Source organism: Vanellus vanellus, assembly GCF_965231255.1.
Source record: "Vanellus vanellus genome assembly, chromosome: 14".
Classification (NCBI taxonomy): Eukaryota; Metazoa; Chordata; class Aves; order Charadriiformes; family Charadriidae; genus Vanellus; species Vanellus vanellus.
The window spans coordinates 626,254-643,050 of NC_138919.1; the positions used below are offsets into that span (position 1 = coordinate 626,254).

General features: G+C 47.0%; 1 protein-coding gene across 1 annotated transcript in view; it reads left to right on the forward strand.

Moving 5' to 3' along the window:
• The window catches only part of IFT140 (intraflagellar transport 140), a gene marked incomplete at its 5' end in the record, with an annotated part of 83,734 nt that extends 68,029 nt beyond the window's left edge, over nt 1-15,705 (forward strand). The window contains 12 exons of the mRNA XM_082490593.1: nt 5,111-5,288; nt 8,018-8,208; nt 9,261-9,356; nt 9,719-9,851; nt 9,943-10,086; nt 10,501-10,629; nt 10,846-11,028; nt 12,005-12,211; nt 12,439-12,651; nt 12,735-12,901; nt 13,267-13,408; nt 15,458-15,705. Of these exons, the coding sequence (XP_082346719.1) occupies nt 5,111-5,288; nt 8,018-8,208; nt 9,261-9,356; nt 9,719-9,851; nt 9,943-10,086; nt 10,501-10,629; nt 10,846-11,028; nt 12,005-12,211; nt 12,439-12,651; nt 12,735-12,901; nt 13,267-13,408; nt 15,458-15,661 (1,987 nt within the window). The 3' untranslated portion in view covers nt 15,662-15,705. The remainder of the gene's footprint in view (nt 1-5,110; nt 5,289-8,017; nt 8,209-9,260; nt 9,357-9,718; nt 9,852-9,942; nt 10,087-10,500; nt 10,630-10,845; nt 11,029-12,004; nt 12,212-12,438; nt 12,652-12,734; nt 12,902-13,266; nt 13,409-15,457) is intronic.
• Between the last annotated feature and the right edge of the window lie 1,092 nt (nt 15,706-16,797).

Below are 16,797 nucleotides of genomic sequence, written 5' to 3' on the forward strand. Positions count from 1 at the left end.
CAGACATATAAATCTCCAGCACTTCTAAATAATAATCAATTTACTGGATTTTTTCTTTAAATTTTCATGCAAAATGGGAAATGGAAAATATATATATGAACAGAAGGGGTCGTAAAATCAGACTATTAGATGCTATAAATACAGTCTCATGGAAAAACAGATGCAAAAGATGGGATAGAAAGGAATAAAAACTTTTTCGTCAAATATGTTGTAAAACTTGTGTCTGGTTTTACGAGGCATCAAAGTTTGCTTCCCAACCCCGCAGCGCTGTCGATGTGGCCTGACGCCTGGGAGTTTGGGGTGCGGGAGCGGGTCACTTACTGCTGGGCTTCCCGGGGAGGCAGCGCTCCCCCGGGATGCTCGGGGAGCGCGTTCCTTCCCATGGCTCTGCTCGCGCTGTGCCTGCTCCTCATTAAGTTTCCAGCTTGGGCTGATGAAGTACAGATGCGAGCAGCTTTCCAGGGGGGAGAAAAGGAGGAGGAGGAGGGGAAGAACAGGAAATTCCCAGAGCATGAGCTGGGGGCAGGGTAAATCATTACTTGGCATTTTATGTGCAGCAGTGGGGCCAGCCCTGGAAAGAAGGGTTGCTGCCTTTTAGGGATGCAAGGGCAGATCCGTCTTTCTCGCTACGCTAATAACTGTTGAGAGCTAACCGGTGGTTCTGCCTGGGATTTAAGTGAGCCTGTGCTGCACCTCCTGGTCCTTGTTCCTTAACTGGACCTGCATTTGTTTGCCCACATTCCCCAGGATGGGCAGAACTCTTGTGCTGGTGCTGGGGGTGTCTGCCTGCCGGGGAGGTTGTGCTATCCCAAGGCCAAGGCTGGTCTTCTTGAGACATGGAGAAACGTGGAAGCGTGTTGCTGATGCTTCCCGGATGGTTCTCTTCTCTAAACCCATCCCTTGCCTGCAGGGCTGCCCACTCCTGCTAGCAAACCTGCCGGCTGCCTCGTGCTCAATGATTTGCGAGGGAAATCCCGAAAAACCAATTTGGTGCTATAAAAAGTGTCTATTCTCTCTGATCAGCCATGGTGTGGAGAAGCTGGAGGTGCCTTTTGAGGGTGAAGGTAAAACAGGTTCTGGCGAGAGGTCCCTGGTCTTTCCGCAGGAGCTGTGCGTGGACCAGTCCCAGTGTCCTGGCCCCAGTGTGGGAGCGTGGATCTGCTGCGTTGTACCCCTGTGGTTTCGGTGAGACACAGTCTGTGCCCTTGCCCAGCTGTGGCTTGGTTGCAGTGCTCTGTGGTGGCCAACAGCTCTGCGGTTCGTGCCTCTGCTAGGCAGTGAGACCTTCTCTGGGTTGTGCGGTAGTTTATTCTTGTAAAGTACTTTGGATCTTTTGCATTTCACAGGGTGGTGTTACTCTGGTACCTTTCTAGTTTTTAAGTAAGATATAGTAAACAATATATTAAAATAATAAATGCAATCATAACTATTAATAAGTACACAATAGATGCACATGAAGATGGTCTTTGCAAGCAAATAGCATGTTGCTGTGTCAGAAATACTTAGGTACCTTAACAGCAAGAATATGGAGCGTGGTGCTAAAATGAATGGTCTCTCGAAGCAGGAACAGTTTTCTAATATTTTGCTGCAGGAAGGAAGTTGAAATAGTAACACCTTATGAGAGCGGTGTCCTTCTTGTGAGGGACACATCTACTGGAAAGAACCAGCCTCCGCTGCAGCTCCACCTGGGGCAGGGGAGAAGGTTCGGCTGTGGGTTCTCCCCCTTGCAGCTGCTGACAAAGCCGTCCGTGGCTCCCGTGGGAGAATGGGGACTCCTCTGTGCAGAGCAGCGCCAGGTTCGTTAGGGGGAACATTCCTTCAAGCGCTTCTGGAGGGCAGAGGCAGGAGAAGAGATGCTCAGAGGGAGGCATGTTTTCAGGTTTCGTGGGTACTTGTGCTGGTGAGCTGCTTTCAGCCTGTCTCTTGCTTTGGTCCCTGCGCTGGATGAGTCCGTGCAAACGCTGCTGTACCGTGAACACTTCCCAATTCAGTGTCTTTGGTCCGGTTTGACCACAGCGCTGAATTCTGGTGTGTGTTTACCGCCTGCCCACTGTCGGGAAGGCAGTGCTTGCCCAAATAAAACTAAAGGCAGAGGACACGTTTCTTCCTCTTTGTGTGTTGCATCCAAGCGGTACCCGCTGCTGGAGCCCCTCCGCTCAGTTTTGCGAAGGTTCGGAGTGGAGGAGGAAGCGGAGGGATGGCAGAGCTCCAGCTCCTCAGGGCAGAGGTACATCTGGCGGTGTGCTGTGTACGGCTGGCGTGGGTGCCGAGGTGGCCCGGGGACAGGCTGCGCGTGGGGCAAGAGCTCCCAGAGGGGCACCCCTGGGGTGGCAGCTCCCACCGGGTTTTGAAGTTGGCAGAAGCCGTTGCCGTTCAGGAAAGCCTAAAGCAGCCGATATATGATGAGTAGCATCTTCCAAGTCCTGCGGTGTGTCTCAGCACACTGTTGTCTTTTAACTTTCTATTTTAAAATACAGTATTTGGTCTATTTTCTTTCAAAAGTTTCCACTCCCTGTAGTCTAAATAAGATTTCATAGAATCATAGAATTGTCTAGGTTGGAAGAGACCCTTGGGATCATCGAGTCCAACCATCTACCCTACTCTACAAAGTTCTCCCCTACACCATATCCCCCAACGCCACATCTAAACGTCTCTTAAACACATCCAGGGATGGTGACTCAACCACCTCCCTGGGCAGTCTATTCCAATGCCCGACCACTCTTTCTGTGAAAAATTCTTTCCTAATGTTCAGTCTAAATTTACCCTGTTGGAGCTTGAAGCCATTCATTCTTGTTCTGACATTAATTACCTGTGAGAAGAGACCAGCACCAACCTCTCTACAGTGTCCTTTCAAATAGTTGTAGAGAGTGATGAGGTGTCCTCTCATCCTCTTGTCTGTTCAAGCCTCTTCTTGCGCTGAGGGAAGTGCGAGCTGTCAAAGCTTGGAAAAATAAAGACTTTGAGTTCCTTTCAGAAACTTGCTATTAGTCGGTTTGACAAAGCACCGCACAGGTGCGCATTCCTTCACCCAGAGTGAAATGGCCGGTGCCAACTTCTTTTGGTGTGCTACATATTTTGGAAAATACGTTTCTTTTCCTTGTGTGTAGTGAAGTGCAGACATGCCCCCCTCCCCCCCCCAAGATTCGACATCTTTTACTAATGACAGAACCCATTGTCCTTGTTGATCAAAGCCAGGTGACAATATCTAACATGACTTAAATGTTCTTTAACGGTGTTTTTTCTGCTTTTCCCAGTTCCAGATACAGGCAGTGACTAGAATAAAAGAGAAAATAATCCCCACTTTTTAAAAGTTAAGATGTCCACATCTTCTGCCGATACGTCAGCTTTTCTCTATTGCGTGGCGATGCATAGGCTTACACCCCGAAGGGTCTAGTGCTGAAGTTTATGCAAGGCCTTTCCAGTTCCAAAATTACTGTGCTGGGTTTCAGTGGTCCTTCTGGCTCCCCAGTCTGGGGCACGTGGGCGCATGGGAGCATAGCAGGAGAGCAGGCTGCGTTTGAACCACAGTCAGCATGGAAGAAATTCAGGAAAAGATTCAGACAGGCATTTTTTCTTTTCTAAGCAAGGAAAACTTCGTAACTAGCTGAAATTTGCCCCTGATTTATCGCTTTTGATCCTATTTTATTTTCTCTATGCTGTTTGGCCTTAATGAAGTGTTTATGTTGATTACTACCTGAAACATTTATAACAGTAGTACTTGCAAATAAAAGGTGATCTAATTGTAAAGTAAATTAGGAAAAGCATTTGTTTTCTGCCTTTCTTTATTGTATGTGTGTGACAGCACGTCGTGTCTCATCTGCTTCGCTGCTTCCCGGTTAGTCACTTTCCCCTGTTTGTGCAGGGCTTTCCCACAGCAACTGGGAAGAGAAAAACATTTTAATCATAGGAAAACTGGAAGGGCATTTGCTTGCAGATGCAGGACCTGAAGTGTCATTGAACTCATTTCTTTTTTTTCCTGCTTTTATCACTTAGATACTTATTTTGTGCTGTGGTGGTGTCTGAGAACCGTGTGGACCATACCTCGCTGAGGTTCACACACTGAAGAAAAAACATATTTTGAATTCTTATGGCTTCTATTAGTCAAACATACTGCAATTTATTCTGAGAAGCCTCAACTGTAAACAGAATGTATGAAAATCTTTGCTTGTCACCCCATGTAATGCTCAACTCTGTCGTAGTCCTCCTGCTGGGCCACGCTGCCTGCTGGCACCTGCCGCTCCTGCACGGGAGCGCGGTGCTCGGCCGGTCCCTGCCTCTGGCTTGGCAGAGGATTTTGCAGGGTTAAGTGTAAGCTCTTAGCCCCGAGGAGTTCTCATTCTGAGCATCACAAAGCTTTTCTGTGTGCCATTTTTTACGCAAATTTTAAATTAGAACATGGTAGTTTGGTCAGTTGTTTCCCGCACATCATTCCCTGTTGTTGAGTGCAGCTATGAGGCTGTTAATAGCCGTTCCATGTTTGAACTCTGCAGGACAGCAGCAGGACGTTTCCAGTGTAAGGGTTATGTATATAAGACTTTTCTCATCATTTTTCTTTTGAATTATCAACATCAACGTGGGAGTATTGTGAATGTCTGTATGTTGCAGCTACAGCAAGAACCACAGTGGCGGGTGCATGATGATGTTTATATATGTGCAAACATAGAATCACAGAATGGTTTAGGTTGGAAGGGACCTTAAAGCTCATCCAGTTCCACCCCCCTACCATGGGCAGGGACACCTCCCCCCAGCCCAGGTTGCTCCAAGCCCCGTCCAACCTGGCCTTGAACACCTCCAGGGATGGGGCAGCCACAGCTTCTCGGGGCAACTTAACTGCCTTCATTTAGTCATTGGTGTAAAACAAAACCTGCGATATTTCCTTGAGGCTGTGGGCATTCAGCTCCAGAACTAACCATTATGTCTGAGGCCTATTTCTGTTCCTCTTCGCTCTCCACACAGCAACTGGAGTGGTTTCGTTACATCCAGCAAGTGTGCAATGCACTGATGGTTTGCCCTGTCACGCTCTCCTCTTCCTTTGTGTCTCCCCTGCTCAGTACCCAAGCCGTAAAGGTGACACCATAACAGCTCACCGTTTCGTTCCCATTCCTCACAGTGAAGCTGTCTGGGAGAACATGGCTCGCATGTGTGTGAAGACTCAGAGGCTCGACGTTGCCAAAATTTGCCTTGGAAAAATGGGTCACGCAAGAGGAGCCAAGGCGTTGAGGGAGGCTGAACACGAACCAGAGCCGGAGGCCAGAGTGGCTGTGCTGGCCGTGCAGCTGGGCATGCTGGTAAGCCCCGCCGGCCGCGCGCGTCCGGGAATCTCACCCGCTGAACCAGGGACAAAAATGAGAAACTCGGTTTTTTAAAATTCTGAGATACAAAAACCTTGGAGGGGAGTAAAACCTATTGCCAGGCTTCCGGGGAGTGATGAAGAATAGCTCTGACTATTATTTTCCTGAAGTGGAGTTTATCCTAGGGAAATAGGCATCTCCTTCGGCATTGCACAACCCCGTTCTGCGCGATTCCTGCGTGACACTGATGAGGGGAGGCTCAGCAGTCCCCTGAGCCCTTTTCGTGTTCCTCAAAGAGTAGATGAGAATGAGGGTGGCAGAATCTGATACCTGGAAGTAAGAGTGCCAGGAGCCATAGCTGTGTAAGCAAATTAATTTCTGTTTTTTCACTGCTGTACAGAATTTATATGGGAGTTTTACTCCCATATGAAAAACTGCTGAGTGAAGGAAACCGCTGGGTGAAGGAAGCATCTTTTAAGGATGGTTTATGTGTGAAACGTTAAACAGAAAACCTGTTTTCTTGGGGCATAATTTTTCCAAGCTTAATCATTCTAGATTTGACTGGATTAAAAAAAAAATATATATACTTTAAAGTATTCTAGCTAAAATGTTTCAACAAACATACTTTAAGGTCCAATATGGGAAATGCAAGTTCTATTTTGACGCGTTTGTTTCTCGAGTGACAGGCTAAAGCTGTGTTCTGGCAGAGAGTGAGGGCTGGCTTAAGGCATTTAGGCAGTTTATAGAATCATAGAATCATCCAGGTTGGAAGGGACCTTTAAGATCATCAAGTCCAACCATCAACCTGACACTGCCAAGTCCACCACTAAACCACGTTTAGGCAAAATTGATGTTTCCTGTGGGGTTGAAAAGCTCTGGGCAGTCCCAATTGCTGCTTGTGCTGTCCCGGGGATGCCTGCTCTACTACGGTCACCCGGATTTCCATCCCGGCTTCTCCTGTCGTGGGAGCAGCAACTCGCTGGGATGCAGCACAGCCAGAGGATGCAGTCAGGCTGTTTTCCCTGTACTCTGGTGCGTGGGGCAACTGTCCCTTGGACCTGTATCTGGAGCCTGACTGGGCAGCCAATACACACCAAAATGGACCTTGTCTTTCCCATGTGTCTTTATTGTAGTTTGACCCCGCTCCCCTTGATCAACGAGAGAACTGAGATCTAAAACAGGTTTGAAAGCAGCATTATGATGTGGATGAAAACTGACTGGAGCGCTGTTGAGTTTGGTGAAGGCTAAGAGCATGTATTCCACTTGGTTCACTTTTATTTAATGTCTTCATCAACGATCTGTAAGAAAACCAGGATTTTTAGTTTGGGAACCATAAAAGATACGGGGACATGATCTGTAAGAGGGAAAAACCGGGAAAGGAGAATTGATGAAATATGCCACAGTTCATAGGGAATCATGAATTAGATAAAAAATGGCAAGGTGCTATGACAGCAAAAATCTGTTTGGGGCTGCGTTTGAGGAGACGCCACATCCTGGGGCTTTGATTTGATAACTTCTGTCTATGTATTTGTTGCAGCTACAGCTGGAACATTGACTTCCACCCTGAAGTATCTCATTACCAGAAAAAAATGTTGCTGCACTGGAAGAAGTTCAGAGAAAAATCAGTGCAAATCTCTTGAAAAGATTTCACAGACAAGGAAATCTTTAAGATGGCCAAATAAGTAGAATTTGGCTTATAAAGGTGTTTAGCAATCTACAACTATTTTAAGAGTATAGATGCTAGAGACATAGAGTAAGTATTCTGAGTTGAAGTGAAGAAAAAAAGGAAAATGCAAACTAAATGTTTGGAAAAGCTTCCTGGCAGAGAAAGCTATGAGGCTGGAAAGTGTCAATATGCCTTCTTTTGGCTATTTGGATCTATTTGGAGGGGAAACTTAGCAAAAAGAATGCAGTTTTGTTGCTTTTTTTCATCTCGTATAGAATCATAGTGCAGGCATCTTCCGTCGCTACTTTCGATGCTTTTTTGAATTTGAAACAATAAGAGACAGAAACTATTTTTCTGTCTTGGACAGATAATCTCAATTTACTAAATATAGTGTTCAGCTGGACAGCAGTTGGGTGGGGCAGGAAAATGCTCCTTCCACAGGAGTACCTCTCAATGCACAAAAATAACAGTTCCAAATTTGCTTGCCCTTGCGTCAGCATCGGCAAAATCCTCCTTCTCTAATTCTGTCTTAAATTAATAGCATTTCTTCCCAGGAATGGATGCGAGTTATCCACAAAGAGCGTTGCTCCCTCTGGGACCTGCTCGGAGGTCGCAGGGGGTCCCCTGGCACGTAACGCCTTCTTGGCAAACCCCCTCGTGCCTGGGACCTTCTCCTGGACCTCTCCTTTGGGTAGGCAGCGTGGCCGTTAACGGTAGCCCTGCATGAGCGTATCTCCCCTTTCTGAAATGGTTTACGCTCCTGATGACAGTGTTTAATTGCTGATGGCTTGCTCATGTCACCCCCCAGTTGATGCTGTACAGTAAATGCCAGGATCTGAGTGCTTTCCTTATTTTCACATAAACATCCTGTTTCCCAGTAATGTGCTATTCCAGGCTACGTATATTTAGTTGGTTGAACCCCCTGCCTGAATTATTGTTACTTTAGTTGCATTACAGCGACCTGCACTAATAAATGACTCCGAAGTGCAGCGTCTGTTGTGAAGGACACCTATGAAACTCCGGTTGGAGCTAACAAGGTGTTTGTATGCTCTCCTTCCAGGAGGATGCCGAGAGGCTGTACAAGGCTTGCAAACGCTACGACCTGCTGAACAAGTTCTATCAAGCCTCAAACCAGTGGCAGAAAGCCATCGAAACAGCAGAAGCTCACGATCGGGTTCACCTACGCACCACCTACTACAACTACGCGAAGCACCTGGAGGCAACCGGCGAGCACGGTCTTGCACTTGCCCAGTAAGTGCCAGCCTGCAGCACCCAGGGGATTTGGAGCCGTGTTCTCCTGGGAAGACTGGAGGCAGGCTAAGGAGGATGTCTGGGGATGACTACTAATAATTAATTAAAGTCTTTTCCTGTTTCTGGTGCTTTCTAGCTCATGGAGCGAAAGCATTGTTACTTCCCAGCACCCTCCCAGGCTATCGAAGCTTAGCGTCAGGAAGGTTAAGTGTCTTGTTGGGGCCAGTAGTTGAACCCCGCGAATATCCAATCCTGTACTTGTCTCTGGAAGACCACTGCCCTCTTTTCCTTCCTTTTCCATGACAAAAGCCACTTGTTTACTTCTCCTGAGAGTCCCAGACAAAACTGCTGTGGCAGAATTTAGCCTGACTTGGGTGCTTCTGGCGCCTGATCCTCCCCTGTGACTGATGAGTCCTTAAAGAAGTTAGGGGAGGTGATTTTTTAATGATGTGTTGTATTTTTTGTTTGAAATCTTGTTTTTACATGAGTTTTACCATATGAAAGCTCATGATATAATAGTAGTAGTAGTAATAATAATAATAACAACAATAATAATAAAAAAATAATAATATGAGGTCACTTCTGTTCAGAGTGAAAGCAGAGCTGTGATGTGATCAGATGTGAGATGATCAACGGGGACAGGGAGGTGAAGAGAGAGTCTAAGGGTGGATGGTGGTGGCGGTGCAGTGACCTCCCGGTGGCGGGAAAGAGGCTGAAGTTGCAGTGGATGGCGGAAGAACCAGGCGAGATGAGGAGCCCCAGGCTCTCGTCACCTTTCCAGCCAGTCGCGCAGGGATGTGCTTGATGTTCGGGGAGCTTTCTGCCTCCCTGATTCCAGGTGCCTTGCAGGACCGTTGAACTTTCTATTTTTGGTGGTGCTGGCAGACTGCAACTGGTCCCACAGTGAACGTACTAATAGAAATGAAGCGGTGTCACCAGTGTTGTCACTCTGTAGCTGTCAAACAACCCTAAATGGATTATTTTTGTTATACAGGAGGCGAGCTAATGCGAAGGTAGTCATTTCACATCAAATATGGTCTTTTTCTCTACAGCTACGAGAAGTCAGACACGCATAGGTTTGAGGTACCCCGAATGCTCTCTGAAGACTTACAAGCCCTGGAGAACTACGTCAACAAGATGAAAGACAAGTCAGTGCTACGCTTGTTCCTTCTCCCCAGTGGGACTTTCAGGTCTAAAATACAGCTTGTGAAGAGAGCAGGGAAGGAGGAGTGTGAAACCTCTCAGCTGCAAGTTCAGCCCCTGCCTGAGCCGTTATGATCCTCCTGCAGCTTTTCAGGATTATGCTACCTCTTGCTCAAGAACTGCCACAGTAGATATCGAGGCTGACCTCCTTTATCGTGTAGACCTTTGAATGTCACCCTTGAGCTGGGGGTAAAGCCTTGTCTGCATTCTAAAGAAATGTATCTAGTCTTGAGTTCAAGATCTCCAGGAGTGAAAAATGCAGTCTCTGGCAGTTCTGTTACTGCAATTAATATTGTTGCTTTTCTAGAAGCCTGTGGAAATGGTGGGCACAGTATCTGGAGAGCCAATCAGATTTGGAATCTGCACTAAAATACTACGCGCTGGCTCAGGATTATTTTTCCCTAGTCCGTATCCACTGCTTTCTGGGCAACATTCAGAAGGTAAGGCAGCCCACTCCCATCTGCTTCCAGAGACTTCTCATTCCTGGGATGAGTATGGGCGCGCAGTGAGGCTATATGGTTTCCTTTTCAGGCTGCTGAAATAGCAAATGAAACGGGGAACTGGGCAGCATCGTATCACTTGGCCCGCCAGTATGAGAGTCAGGATGAAATCAAGCAGGCTGTACATTTCTACACCAGGGCCCAGGCATTTAACAATGCCATCCGCTTGTGTAAGGTATGCAAAGAGGTGCCTTTATGTCCAAAAGCAAAGTAGGATTCTATCCTTCGGCAGCATACAGAAGGCAAGCGATACAGGTTGGTTGTGCCCATTCTCTTGCGAGACACCGCTTGCTCATATACAGCCCACTGCGAAGATACTCCTGGTTTCTGCCTGCATCTTCTACAAAAGAAGATGCAGGGACTTTATTTTCTTGTACGGGACTTTATTTTCTTGTATAGCTCAACAGAAAGCTGCCTGAAACCAATTATCATCGTTGCAGCTCACAGGTACCTGGGTTGGTGTAGGTTTTACACCCAAGGAGGTTGATGGGCTGCTATGTGGCAGTATAAAGCTGTAGGCTTGCCGGGAGACAGAATTAGGAAATCTGTTTGCTGCACGTCTAGAGCCAAATCTTTGCTTTTTGAATAGGAGAACAATCTAGATGATCAGCTGATGAACCTGGCTCTTCTGAGCTCTCCCGAAGACATGATAGAGGCAGCCTGCTATTATGAGGAAAAGGGGGAGCAAATGGACAGAGCTGTCATGTTATACCACAAGGTAAATGTCTTTTTCGGAAAAAAAACACCAAACTTTAAACTGAAGCGGTTCCTACAGCAGAGGAACATTAAATAAACTGTAGTTTTTACTATATGTACTGTTTATTAGTTATTTCTTCATGGTGGGTAATGCTTTATTAATCAACTCTAGGATATCCTGTAAACCGGTTCTGCAGTGCTTATTTTAGCCTTTGAAGACTCATTCTTAATTTTGCAGGCAGGACATTTCTCCAAAGCACTGGAGCTAGCCTTTGCCACGCAGCAGTTTGGGGCGCTACAGCTAATTGCCGAGGACCTGGATGAGAAATCAGACCCAGCTCTGCTAGCGCGCTGTTCGGCGTTTTTTATTGAACATGCTCAGTACGAGAAGGCAATGGAGCTGCTACTGACCGCCAGGAAGGTAAGCTCCAGCCCCTCTGCGCCCTCCATACACAGGTAAAAAGGAGCACAACAGGGGCGTACGTGCATGCACATACCGTTGTCTTTGTTGGTAAACAGATATGCAGGGACATTTGTAAGGTTTAAAGGTTCCTCCCATGCCGAGGGCTCAGGGGGTGGTAGCCCGCTGGCTCAACTCTACAAATGGATTCCTGAGTTCTTGGCTTATTTCTGGCTTAAAATCTGTGATTATACGCTCTCGGGAAAAGAAAAACTCCTGTTCTCTAAATGAACGGAGCTGGAGACAGGGAAATTATAACATCATCAGCCAAAAAACCCAGTGCTATCCCTCCTGTCATACTGCCAATGTAGTTAAGGCTCTTCGTTTCTCACCTTAAGTTTTACGCACATCTACCTCACCCTCATTATTCTGCCCTACCAAAACGCTGGCTACCAAAGCAGTCCTATACCCACTCCTCCTTAACGAGCTCCTATGTCTTACTTTCTTCCACGTTTTGAAAGGGTACAGTAGCCCTTTTCTGGGCTGAAAGCTATTGTATACTCTACTCATAATTTGTTCCTGTATGAGAAGTAGCAAAACGTTTAACAAAATCTTTCAAATGCCTGTATTTATTTTATTTGTATTTGCTAAAATCCTTAATATAATCCAGCACGCCTAATAAAGTGACTCAGATGTCTCTGAGAACGTCATGTTCAAAGAGAAAAAATAGATGAATCTTTTGTGCCACACCAGTGTCCTCTCAGAAGACGGGTGAGAAACAGTGGTCTTCATGGAAGAGCAAACACGTTCTTAGCAGAGCCAGCGTGCGCTTGGGCAGGAGCTGGTGTCGGGATGCTTAACGACACAACAGTGTTCTAGACAGAGCATCCACAGCTGCTAGCATTTGTGCGCTCATATAGCTAATTCTTTACACCACAAGCAACGTGAAGTATCACTGTACCTTTTGCAAGTCTCATTGCTTTCTCACGGCCATTAGTACCACGAAGCTCTGCAGCTTTGCCTGAAGCAGAACCTGACCATCACAGAGGAGATGGCTGAGAAGATGACGGTCTCGAAGGACTCCAAGGACCTCTCTGAGGAGTCGCGGAGGGAGCTGTTGGAGCAAATTGCTGATTGCTGCATGAGACAAGGCAACTACCACATGGCAACCAAGAAATACACGCAAGCAGGAAACAAACTAAAGGTCAGACTGGATAGGTAGAAGAAAAAAAAAACAGTTGAAGAGGCTGAGCCTCTTACCTTTCCAAGATTCCTCAAAACAAGAGCGTTTTGAGAAGTAAATCTTGGAACAGTCTTCTTAGAGTAGACTACCCGGACAAGGCTTCCTAGCCATCTTAGCATAGCTTGTGCTTTTGCTCTGACAGTGATATTTTTCCCTCTCTTGCCCCATGCCTCCCTTCCCATCGCTAGGCTATGAGGGCACTGCTGAAATCTGGCGATACCGAGAAAATTGTCTTCTTTGCGGGAGTTTCCAGACAGAGGGAGATTTATATCATGGCAGCCAACTATCTACAGTCCCTGGATTGGCGTAAGGACCCCGAGATTATGAAGAACATCATTAGCTTCTACACTAAAGGAAGGGCCCTTGACCTGCTGGCGGGTTTCTATGATGCATGTGCTCAGGTACATCCCCCTTCTGTGACTGCTGAAGGGGTTTGGTGTGTTAGCTCTGGAGCAAGACTTTAATCTCATTTCTCCTCTTGCAGGTAGAAATCGATGAGTATCAGAACTACGAGAAAGCACAAGGGGCACTGACTGAAGCATATAAGTGCCTTTCAAAAGCAAAGACGAGTCGCCCTCTGGAACAGGAGAGCAAACTAGCACATTTGCAAAGCAAGATGACCCTCATTAAGCGCTTCGTCCACGCTCGGAGGTGAGCTGCAGTATTCAGAGCATGTGAGGTAATGACAGAAATAGCATACAAGAAGAAAAGTTGTACTAGTGCCTACAGTTTAACAAAGAATTTGCAGACTCGTTTCTAAAAGCTGCTGTTACATTTTTCCAGCAGAGAAACCATTATGTGATTTATTTATTTTTTAAATGTGCTGTTTACATTAGAGACGAAAAGGTAACCTGAACTATGAGTAAGTGCATTGACTGAGGAAAGTGTAGCTCTGCCAGAAAGGCCATTATGAAACATAACACAGTAAAAAAAGTATCTATCTGCCGTGTTCTTCACCTGACAAGCTGAATGCTCTCCCCCAGATTGTGCACAGGTTTCTTTTGCTCTTTTACTAGAGTCTACTCTGAAGATCCCAAGGAAGCAGTCAGACAGTGTGAGCTTCTCCTGGCTGAGCAAGATTTTGACAACGCCATCCGGCACGGCGATGTCTTGGGATTTCTGGTCAAACATTATGTACAAGCAGAGGACTTCCATATGGTAAGTTAATTCTTTCAGTCTACAGAGCCCATATTTGATATACACCAGGGCAGCTTGGTATAGCACGGTTCTCTCATACGGGAAGATGTTCCATAGTAAAGATTCCTTTACAGGAGCTAACCTGCTCGGCAGGGTGTGGTAGACCTCAGGTACTATACCCAAATTAATGTATTTTTCATTTCATGGGACTGAAGAGGGGAAAAAAAAAGCTCACAGGACACAGAGCAGAAACAGTGGTAGATTCTTAAACATTCACAGTTATTAGATAAGAACAGGAGGGTCTGTCTGGGTGCATGTCTCAAATCCTCCTAGAAACTCTGCTAAGGCACATGCAAAATAAGGAGGTGACTGGTGACAGCCAACACAGCTTCACTAAGGGCAAATCATGTCTGACAAATTTGGTGGCGACCTATGACGGTGTTACAGGGAGGAGCAACTGACATCATCTACCTGGACTTGTGCAAAGCATTTGACACTGTCCCGCATGATATCCTGGTCTCTAAATGGGAGAGATATGGATTTGACGCATGGACCACTTGATGGATAAGGAATTGGCTGGATGGCCGCACTCAAAGAGTTGCGGTCAATGGCTCGATGTCCAAGTGGAGAGCAGTGACAAGCGGTGTTCCTCAGGGGTCAGTATTGGGACCAGCAGCACAGTTTAACATCTTTGTTGGTGACATGGGCATTGGGACAGAGCACACCCTCAGCAAGTTTGCCAATGACACCAAGCTGTGTGGGGCAATCGACATGCTGGAGGGGAGGGATGCCATCCAGAGGGACCTGGACAGGCTGGAGAGGTGGGCCTGGGCAAACCTTGTGAAGTTCAACCAGGCCAAGTGCAAGGTCCTACACCTGGGTTGGGGCAATCCCAGCACAAATCCAGGCTGGGTGGAGAATGGATTGAGAGCAGCCCTGAGGAGAAGGACATGGGGGTGTTGGTGGGTGAAAAGCTCACTGTGAGCTGACAATGATGTGCACTGGCAGCCCAGAAACCCACCGGCATCCCGGGCTGCATCCCCAGCAGCGTGGCCAGCAGGGCGAGGGGGGTGATTGTGCCCCTCTGCTGCGCTCTGCTCTGGGGAGACCACCCTGCAGTGCTGCTTCCAGCTCGGGGGGTCCCAACAGCAGAAGGACATGGACATGTTGGAGCGGGGTCAGAAGGCCACAAAGATGATCTGAGGCCTGGAGCCCCTCTGCTGGGAGGACAGGCTGGGAGAGTTGGGAGTGTTCAGCCTGGAGAAGAAAAGGCTCCAGGGAGACCTTAGAGCCCCTTCCAGTGCCTAAAGAGGCTCCAGGAGAGCTGTGGAGGGACTTTTTCCAAGGGCATGGAGTGATAGGATGAAGGGGAATGGCTTCAAGCTGGAAGAGGGGACATTTAGATGAGATATTAGGAAGACATTCTTTCCTGTGAGGGTGGTGAGCCCCTGGCACAGGTTGCCCAGAGAAGCTGTGGCTGCCCCATCCCTGGAGGTGTTCAAGGCCAGGTTGGACGGGGCTTTGGGCACCCTGGGCTGGTGGGGGGTGTCCCTGCCCAGGGCAGCGGGGTGGGACTGGGTGATCTTTAAGGTCCGTTCCAACCTAAACTGTTTTATGACTGTATGAATTACACGGTACTTCGTTTGCCACCTGGCCCAAGAAGAAAAGAAAACTGTAAATTACAGTCATTTGAGGAAATGGTGAATCACTTCTTGAGGGCAGAAGTGCCACACACAGCAGTGTTTGGACCAAACTGTAACCTGCTGCTATTATGAAACGTAACAGTGCCAAGTGTAAGGTTCTCCGGCTGTGCTGATTAACTTTGTTTTTCACACACTGACAATGCTTCAGCTGCCAGGAGAATGTAAACGCAGCTTTTCAGACCCCTTCCTTTTTAAACTGCAAAAGATAGAATTGCCGCAGGTCGCTGTGAAAGAGCAGCTACAACTTCTGGCTGAGCGTTAGTACCCTTCAGCACTGCGCTCCCGCCAAGAGCTCAGCCCTGCGCTAAGGGTGATGCTTTTCACTGCTGTGCACCCCCGTAACAATGATCTCTGTGCACTACTTCAGGCTCACCGGTACCTGGAAGAGATGCAGAAAAGAATTCCACCCGCGAGCCTGAGCTACTACGTGACTCAGCAGACCATCGAGGCAGTTCACCGAGGAGTAGGTATTCCCGTAAGCCGAACGCTGATTCCAGAGCAAATTCACCACAGCAATATGGAGAATAAGGAGGTGGAAGAAGAAGTGGCTGATGAAGAGGAGGATCCTTAACAACTTAAACTTACCAAATGCCAAGTTGACTTTAATACTAGGTCATTTATTCTGTCCTCGTTAGGGGTCATGTATCAGTCAACACACTGCCACAAAAAGGCTTTTTGGTTATTACCAAGAAATTTATTTTTCCTGCTTGACTGTACAAGCACCAGTATGGAAGTTTATTACATCAAACACTACATACAAAGATTCACATATATATCTTGTAATGAAGCTGGTTTTAGTATTTTAATAAATTTGAAGGAGGAAAAAAATCCCAAGAACTGCATATTGTAACTTCACGCCTTTTTCCAAGTACAGAAAAGAGCCGAGTAACTGAGGTGGAAACTCCTGAGTTGACAAAAGTCTTCAAGTACAACTTTGCTCTGCTGAGGTGCTAACTGATTTGTCATTCCCCAGAAGTCAGAACTTCTAAAAACAATCTCTGTCCCATTTGGGTAGGAGCTTGGCTAAAAGTCAAACTACTCCCTTACTGCAGAATGAAGGGGGACTTCCCCCAGCCCAGAGCTCTGGATTTAAATACATCACAGGGTCACGTAAGCTTGAGCTCCCCTTTACAAAAAGCTGGACTAAACCTCAGAACCATGGAATGGTTGGGTTGGAAGGGACCTCTGGAGGTCACCTGGTCCAATTCTCCCTGCTCACGCTGGGTCACGTTGAGCCGGTGAAGCTTCGTTCTCACTGGGATGCTCCTTTTCCAAACCCCACAATTACATCAAGTTGCTCTGTACTAGTCAGATTTTGGGATGTGGATTTCTTCCCTGGCACAAGTAGGACCATGAGAAGTGAAGCCCAACGTAAGCGGCCAAGGTTTTACTCACCCTTAAGCCTGTCACTGTGCCCCACAAAGGGCTATTTGTAAAGTCACTCTCCTACATTTCATACCAACCAGCCCTTCAGCCTAGAGTGACTGTTCTTCTTCCCGTTTTGTGACTAGCTTCAAAACTTGGGGTGCATAGGGAGTTTTTAAATTGTATGCTTTCAGGGAAGAAAGGGGGGGAGATTTTAAGGCCAAAAATCTGGATGTTAGTTATCCTTTAATAGGAACTTATTTCTGTACTAAGATTATACAAGAAGAATTCCTGCTTTGTGCCTGCCTAAGCACAGTACAGATCTAGCTCAAGCCATCGAGG